The following is a 9,263-nucleotide window of genomic DNA, read 5'->3' on the forward strand; positions in this document are numbered from 1 at the left end:
ACCTGCTTTAGGATAGGTTTCAGTGACCTTGATCACTGTGGTGGTCGATTGGCTATTTTGTTCCTTTTTCATTTGGTCAGGACCCTCACGTTCCTCTTTTTCAGGGTCAGATCTTGTTATATTGAGAGTCAGCTTTGTCAGACTGTCTGGAAGAGAAAGAAAAGATTAGAAACCTGATCTTTAAAAAGACAAGAGGAACTGAGAGCTAATGCTAGCTCAAAAGTTACCGTGCCATTTTTCATTTAATTTAACCTGCTGTAGTTCTAATTTTTTACCTATTAACTTCAGCTAAACTTTCATTTCAAAAGCTTAAAAAAAAAACTGTAAATTGCATTCAGTTTCCCAATGAGTCACTAGAGGGCTTGTATCCCACTCACATCTGCAGTGATGACCGGCTTGTTCGCTGCTGGAATACTGATATTTTCATTGCAGCTTGAGGAAAAAGTGGATGCACCATTAATGGAGACATTATATACAGACGTTTTTATGCCAATACAGCATTACCAAATAAATGTAGTAGAAGTGCAATGATACCAATATCCCTTTATAACAGAATTTCCCCATTCTATTCATTTTAAAATGTCATTTTTCTGCAGCGCTGTTGATCCGCTAAGATATCATACCTGAGTAAAAGTGAATTTACTGTCTTAATTAAAAGTGATGTAGTAAAAAGACAGACATGTACAGTGAACTGCAAATAATGGCAAATAAGTCCTTGAAGACGAAGGATACGCATTAAAATGAGGAGAGTTCTCTGCATGAAACACCTTCCATTGCAGATCAATGAAGAACTGCATTTCTCTCCGATAAAGGAAATTTAATTAAATGAAATGTGGACGATTTTAACTGTGACAAGATTATTGACAGGCCAGTTTACTGTGAGAGGATGCGACAGGGAGCAACCATTAAAGGGATACTCCACTTTTTTTTTGGAAATAGGCTCATTTTACAACTCCCCCAGAGTTAAACTGTTGAGGCGTAATGTTATGATGCAGCACCTGAAAATAGTGGCGCGTTCCAGGCAACCTGTTTTCAACCTTATACCCGTGAAAGTACACTGGAACGGCAGTCAAACCCGTGACTTCCCACCCGTGAACTCGTACTAGATCAATGTACTCCCAGTTACGAGTTCTGACGTCACATAGCCAGCGAACCTATACAAAACTACAATGACAGCCCCTACGGATGCAGTATTTCTGCAGGCGGTGCACGGTGAGAATACACTTTAGGACAATATAACGTAACTAGTTTTCAGTCCATTGAAGGCAAGAATAAATTAATACCAAAAACATTTCCAAATATACAAATAAAGTAAAATAATAGGTATAACAGCTTATCTTGCCTCTTTTTCTTTTTCTTGCCTTATCTTTTTCCTCCTCAGTTTCCCACAAATAAACAAGGAGTAAGCACCTTTGGCGTTAGAAATTATGACAAATGCGCATGAGCCCCAGTTCGTCATGCTGGTTTGTTTACATCTAGCTACCATAATTCCTTGCGCTCAGGTAGTTTGGCGTGACTGACCTGAAATGCTACAAAGTCGTAAGTCGTGGGTTGAAGTCGTCATTTACGTGCTCAAAAACCTGCCTGGAACGCAGCATAGTGCCCAGCTTCCAACGTGACCGGAACTAAGTTTGTATAGTCATCGCGCCTGCTGCACTCATGGTACGGCAGTGAAGTTTCTTGATTATTACGCAAGAATGAGAGTAATAGTTCCCTGCATATCAGCCTAGAAAATCGCAACTTTACATTTTCCGTCTGTTTTAGTGCACGATGTAACTATAGAAGACTCACGTTTTATAGGAAAAATATCGAAACACTTTGGTAATTTTTTTGGGGGAAATGCTAATGGTCTTGTGCACTTCAACGGTCTATGCTAATCTATGCTAAAAGTGGTAACGCCAGAACCGGAGATTGGCTGAATGGATTCAAAAAAGGTAAAACTCAACAGTTTAACTTTGGGGGAGTTGTAAAATGAGCCTATTTACAAAAAAAAAAAAAGTGGTGTATCCCTTTAAAGACGCACTTGTGAAGTGAATAGTCTCAAACCTTGTGTACTATTTTGCTACACACACCCACAAGTATAGTCTCAAACCTTGTGTACTATTTTGCTACACACACCCAAAAGTACCTAGTGCTTTTTCTTCACAAAAAGAGTACATACTTTTAGGGCGTAGTATAAGTAGGCGTGAGACGCAGCAATATACTGTGGGATTCACAATTCACAGATTCACAAACAAATGACTCTCATGAACCGGTTATTTTTAGTAATTCCAAAGCATGCAGCGTCACCAGAGTCTGATTCACAAATACTCAAATGACCCAGATCTTTTTTTTTATTTTTTTTATTTGTGAATCATAACATAAAGTGTTACAAGTAAAGTGTAATTCCCAAACAAATTGCTCATAAGCCGGTTTAATAAGGTAAGGTACCGGTTCAAATTAGTCTGACAAATCTTTCACTAAAGAGAATCCAACAGAATGCTTAATGAATCAACATCTGACTCACTGTAAGTTATTATTATTTTCAGTTACACTAGTTGTTGAAAAAGACATATCAGCTTTACTTAAGCATTCTAGCTTCACCAGTTAAATTAGCTATATGGCTATGCTGTGTTATCAGCACCAGACCAGCATGAAGCTATGATCCCACAATGAAATTCCAAAAAGAAAATCAGCTCATTGAAATACTTTGTCTTGCATTATACTTTCACACGCTATCAAGTTGACTTTGATGTATCGTTAATTGGATTACCTGTAGGAGCATCTGTCAAATCCTTTGTTTCTTCAGATGGCCACACAAAGTCTATCAGCCCTCTTGGCAAAGTGGTACCATCTAAGGTTCCTCTGGCATATGGTGTTTGGGTAGCACTAGAGGATTTCCACAGCATCTGGTAGGTGCGAAATCTTGTTTCAGCATGAGTCTGAGGTGTATGTGTCTCTGTATTCCAAGCATTCGGTGTCTTGGACTCTGTACTCCAGGCCTGAGAAGGCAAAGGCTGCAGTGTTACCAGTGCAGAAGATTTAAGTGATTGGTCAGTATTTCCTTGCTTACTAAAATTTGGCCAATCAGATGCTTCCGTTTCAACTCCTTCTTCATCATTCTGGATGTCTGAAGGAATTTCAGTCTTGGGGGAAGTCAAAGATTTGATCAGTGGTGTTTTTGTGGCTGGAAGTCTTGAGAAACCACGATTATCCATTGTGACATAGGGGTTTTGTTCAACTAAAGGGTCCATCTCAAGGTCTCTGCTAGACTTCTCTGATTGTAGTGCATTTGGGGATGACCTGAGGATGGTTGGAGTAGTCGTGTCCATTTGTCTCGGTATGAACGTCCACAGTGAGCTGCTAGCTGGCTCTGGGTCAGTGCTGGCCCAAGCTCTTTCATTTCTATTTAAAGATACAGCATATAGACTATCACACAGCGAGAAACTGAAGAGCAGCAGTAGAGCTTCACTGTGAGGGGTCATGCTGACGCTCCTCTGAAGAAGTTACACCTCACAAAGTCACCAGGCTGTCTACTTTTGACTTTCACATTCTGCGCAGGTTCTGAAAACAAAAACAAAAGAAACATTCACAAAATGGGTCACTGGATTCAAGTGATTTCAAATAGGCATGCACCAATATTAAAAATCTATACTTATTTAAAAAAAAAAGTAATAAAATAAAAACATATAAATTAGTATACATCTATAATTCTTTGCAAAATAATCAAATGAATAAAATAAAAATGTATAATTCTAAATCTATATGTACAAAAAATATTATGTTTATAGATTATTTCTTCTTCTGCTTTACTACTTTGCAATATGTATATACGCTAGAGGCTGCAGTCTTTAGCCTCCTTGTTAGAGCGTCTGACTCTGGGTTCGAAGCCCGTGCAGAGTGGGGCGAGTAGGACCTGTGTGAGAGGTTACATGGGGCCGTGACCCGGATGGGACTGAGGTTTAGGGGGGTGAGTGTAACGGAGGTCAGCTAGTCACTGTGCAAGTAAACCTCACTCCTCTAATCTCAAGAGGTGCCGACTGATGCCGGGCGAGTAGGACCTGGGTGAGGGGTTAAATATAGACATATGAAAAAGGTGTTGAGGATAGTGTTATGTTAAGATTTAAATATCCAGTATTGGCCTGATAAATTTTCAAATACCCAATAAAAATCCAATACTATTGAAATCAGGGATCCACAATAGATTGTTTATCAGTCTATATCTGTAATTTTATTACATGTATGACATCATTTGATAATCAGTGTGGTCCTGATTATTGTGTATCTTTAATGTCAGAGAAATATCTTCACATGAAACTGGGCATATTTTGTCCCCCAAACAGCGCCACAAAGTGTGTTGAGTGGCAAATTACAGCCAGAGCTCGGAATTCACACACCATCAGATTATAACTCGATCCCCTCGAGTCATGTGACCCATTTCAGAAAAAAATAAATTGTACCTCACAGAAGAGGATGGCAACCAAACACACACTAATGTTTCTATATTAATCAATCCTCATTACTAAGATTGCATTTATATTGTGACGAACAGTTGGCAATTAAATTAGATTTATGTTGAATGATCTCACAGCTGCTGCAGTGCACACTCTGCTTCTTAACTCACACACACCTTTTCGCTTTCTTGCCTTTTTGCTTTTTAACTCATTTCTCAAGACTCTTTTCTCTTATGTCTCCTGGAGTGGATGCACAATTTATCATTAATATATTCTGTGCAATAGAAAGAGAGAAAGAGGGGGATGCTGGTCTACATTCCCAACCAGTGCAGCACTGTTTAATGCATCTTCTCTTCAGCAGCAGCATCCAGTGACACATTTCCACACCGAACAACTGAACTCACATACACATACATGCATAGATATAAACTTTATGTGCTAGAAGAATTGTGCTCACCACGGGACGCATGGATGAAGAGTCTTAAACAGGAGTAATCCCTCTCTCCCTGCCGTCCTGCTGCGGAAAGATTTGATTCTGTCTGTGCTTGCGCACGCCTGTGTGTTTTAGTGCTCCCCCTCTCTTTCTCTCTCTTTAACACACACACACACACACACACACACTCATCTTTCTGCTTTTCACATGAACACACACATGCTGCCTGACACACCCCCTTTTAGTATCCCATCTCCGTTCTCTCTCTCTCTCTCTCTCTCTCTCTCTCTCTCTTCAGGTGTCTGATCCCTCTCTTCTGATTCAGTTAAGCTGCATCTCTAGTTCCCAGAGCTGGATTAGCCATGTTAGGTGTTTTCCTTTCTCTTACATCACTGAGCACCAGAGCAGGTCATATACGCTGCAGTGATGCTTCTAAAAAGGAAAACAAATACATTTGTACAGTACGTTCACAGCTGTAAATAGAAGAGGATGAGCCTCTCCTCCCAATTCAGTTAAGGCAATCAATATACAATATTGAATGCAATTTTCTGAATCCCACAGAGAGAGTCAGAGATCAATGTGCAGCAATAAATCAGAGAGCTAAAATCACTGCTACTCTATTTTTCATCATGGTGGATTGAGATAAAGCATTATGCCAAGAAAAGGCCAACCAGACTACTTAATCATTTATGTCAATACATCACTGGACCAGTACCAAATCAGAACTAAACCAACCTGGACTTATGTGACAACATCATTATGGTTTAAATTGGACATTTAAACAAGGATAGACACAACAACTGAGGTTTACAAGAAGCTAGGCAGTGTATGTGTACATACCATTCAAAAGTTTTGAGACAATATTTAACAATTGTGAATTCCACAAATATTACAGTAAATCAGCATATTAGAATAATTCTTGTAGGATCATGTGATACTGAAGTCTGGAGTAATGATGCTGCAAATTCAGCTTTGCATCACAGGAATATTACATTTGAAAATATATTAAAACCAAAAACAGTTGCTTTGGTTTATAAAAAGTGTATAATAAGTATATATTTTTAATTGAATATAAGTGTAATTTTAATTGAATAAACCCTATATTATATTTTTACTGTAATAATATTTTACAATATTTCAGTTTTACTCTATTTTTGTTCAAATAAATGCAGCCTTTTTGAGCATTCGATATTTATTTCAAAAACTTGACATTTTAGTAAGCTCAGACAGAAGTTGTGTTTTTTTAATTTTTATATGACTACATGTTTTCATTTAATTGGCTGATCCTGATGGCATACAAATATATGTGGGTAAATGAGAGAGTGGCAAACACTTCATATTTAGAGCTCATAAACACTCAATACATATTTAAAGCCTTTCCCCATCAGTGAATCCAGGATGGATGGTCCATTGGGACGCACCAGTGTGTGGTCAGACAGAATGAGCAGGATGTAGATCAATCCTTATTTAAACAGACCCCGAGAGAACACAAACTGGGGCAGTCCCAAAAAAGATAGTAGTGAGAGGACTAGTTAGGGCTCAGGGAATATAAATGGATGGATTAATATAGCTGTGTAACACATTTCTGGTGAATCACACCAGTGACAGAAGTAATCTGTAAGTCACAATTCATCAGAGGAAATTTGAATTGACAATCAATGCTGAATCCACACATTTTATTATAAATACATTCTATAAGAATATTAATTTGTTTTCACATATTCACATGTAGGCCTACTATGAAAGCATTGCTCACTGTATTTGCTTATAGTGTGTGTACAGGAAGGTACCAAATGAGCTGGAACTAAAAGGGGGTTTGGTTTGGAACAATGACCCAGATGAGCTGATCAAACATATGACATCAGCAAGGCCCACAGCCAGATCCCCCCAGGCTAGAGGATGCTTTTACTGCCCTACCAATCATCTGCATCAGTGCTGCTGAGAAGGGGGCTTATTGGTTTGGACCATAGACTGTGGTTTGGACCCAGCAATGCTGAATTCTGCAAACAACGAAGGCAGCAACAATTCACAGCGCAGTTCAAATGGATACTACTATGAAAGAGTAAAGAAAAAAGTAAAGATTTCTCATGAAGGGACAAAACTGTCATTTCAAAATGGAAAAAAAGCAGTTTAGCACAAACAAATTGAAGGTCCAAAAGAACCAAATGAAGACATAACCCCAAGCTTCAGAACCAAACCCGTCAGTTCAGACCCTGATACCACCCTGGGAAACGAAATGGTGTTGGATCCCAGCATGCACAGCTTTTTACATTGTGTTCCCCTAGCGTAAGATATTACGCAGTACGAGAGAACTACGCGGTTACTGACTCAACCTCAATTGACCTATGGCTAAGCCACGCTCCCTCCACTCACTCGGACAAACACGGCTCGGGCGCTATGGCAGCTGTCACAGACATTTCACAGGAGGCAATTGGTGATTTTTGGAGACAGAAAAATTATATATCATCTTGAAGTCACCTAAAGGGCATTAACTATGCATTAGAGGGTTATATTAATAATTGTATTATTGAGAAGGTCGATGAAAAGCTTCAGCTCCAGGCAGAGATGTAAGTTCCAAGTCATAGTGTAAACATGATAAAATTATCGCATTATCGTTGCCATCAACGTTTAGTGCTACAGTATTTACATGAATCATTCAGCAAAACCTTGTTAACATTTGTTATCTTGGTTATTACAGTAACAGATACGTTAATGGAGCTAATTGACATGATGTACAACGCAGCTAGAAGCTAACGTTAATGTTTTCTAATGTTAGGCTAACGTTACGTTAGAGATTTTAAAGATAACGTTCAAATACGTTGTCGACTTAACTTAGATCAGATGTAGACATCCTTGTTTAATTAATCCGCGTTTAGTTGGTGTTGTGGTCTAGCTACAGCATAACTTTATCCAGAGCAAACACTTATCTCGGTTGAGATGTGGCTTGGGAAAGGGTAAAAAAATACACACCATCGCCCAGCCTCTCAGGAACCTAGTGTCAGTTGCATACCCCATGCACACCGTTTGACCATTTTAAACTTAAAATAACAAGAAAAAAACGAATGAAAACTGACTAACTCCAATGCATTTCAATGGAAGTGGAAGCAGAGAATGTCCGAGTATATTGGGTTAGCTGCGCACTGTGATTGGCATATCGCGTTTGAGGGCGTGGCTTAGCCATAGGTCAATTCTCTCTAGAAAAAAGAGAACGAGTACTTCACAATATCTTACGTTAGGGGGAAAACCTCTTTTCCACAAGATATTGAAGCCAAATATTATCCTTAATTTTGAATTAATTGTTGTTAATGTTGTGGCAGCATGCAAATTGAATTTAAGTGCAAATTGAATTTTATTGTTGACGATAACCCCTTGAGATGAAACATCTCGTTTTCGAGGGGGTCCTCGAGGGGGGTATGCAGACATAGGAAAGATGGCTCACGTGCATATTGGCTGTCCTGCGGCAACAGCAGCAGCCTATCGAGAGCAGCAGCCAATCGAGGCGCTTCGCGCCCATTACGTCACGTCCTGCCGAAACGGGTATGGCCTGGGTCCTTTTTAAAAAATGTGCATATTGTGATAAAGTTCATTAACTAAAGTTCATCAAAAACTCAAATTTAACCATTTTACAGATGCTAACATTGTCTTCAATGGTGTTCAACACACATACCTCTGTTAAAATCTCAGAAAATTTGGTTTGGGGTTTCATGACCCTTTAAGCTCATCCAGAGTGTTGGGTCTTGTGTCTCTCAACTTTCTCTTAACAATATCCCACATATCCCTCAGAAGAGTTGGCAGGCCAATTGAGCACAGTAATATCATGGTCAGTAAACCATTTACCAGTGGTTTTGGCAGGTGCCAGGTCGTGCTGAAAAATTAAATCTTCATCTCCATAAAGCTTTTCAGCAGTGGAAGCATGAAGTGCTCCAAAATCTCCTGATAGCTAGCTGCATTGACCCTGCTCTTGATAAAACACATTGGACAAACACCAGCAGCTGACATGGCACCCCAGACCATCACTACCCACAGTACTTGACACTGGACTTCGGGCATTTTGGCATTTCCTTCTCCCCAGTCTTCCTCCAGACTCTGGCACCTTGATTTCCGAATGACATGCAACCACTGAGCAACAGTCCAGTGCTGCTTCTCTGTAGCCCAGGTCAGGCACTTCTGCCGCTGTTTCTGGTTCAAAAGTGGCTTGACCTGGGGAATGCGGCACCTGTAGCCCATTTCCTGCACACACCTGTGGCTCTGGATGTTTCTACTCCAGACTCAGTCCACTGCTTCCGCAGGTACCCCAATGGAATCGGTCCTTCTCCACAATCTTCCTCAGGGTCCGGTCACCTCTTCTCCTTGTGCAGCGTTTTATTGTCACACTTTTTCCTTCCCACAGACTTCCC

The 9,263-nt window shown here is 39.8% G+C and overlaps 1 protein-coding gene across 3 annotated transcripts in view; it reads right to left on the reverse strand.

Moving 5' to 3' along the window:
• The window catches only part of prrt4a (proline rich transmembrane protein 4a), a 42,541-nt gene that overhangs the window by 4,622 nt on the left and 28,656 nt on the right, over positions 1-9,263 (reverse strand). Inside the window, exons 1-3 of one of the 3 annotated variants that reach the window (XM_039650523.2) lie at positions 4,891-5,144; positions 2,753-3,543; positions 3-146 (exon numbers count right to left, since the gene is read on the reverse strand). In XM_039650523.2, the coding sequence (XP_039506457.2) occupies positions 3-146; positions 2,753-3,464 (856 nt within the window). In that variant the 5' untranslated portion in view covers positions 3,465-3,543; positions 4,891-5,144. Of the gene's footprint in view, positions 1-2; positions 147-2,752; positions 3,544-4,890; positions 5,145-9,263 lie in introns of those variants that run through there. The other 2 variants (XM_039650522.2, XM_039650527.2) reach the window with 2 other exon arrangements.

This window comes from Pimephales promelas, chromosome 10 (assembly GCF_988280905.1).
Source record: "Pimephales promelas chromosome 10, fPimPro1.hap1.1, whole genome shotgun sequence".
In the NCBI taxonomy this organism is placed as follows: Eukaryota; Metazoa; Chordata; class Actinopteri; order Cypriniformes; family Leuciscidae; genus Pimephales; species Pimephales promelas.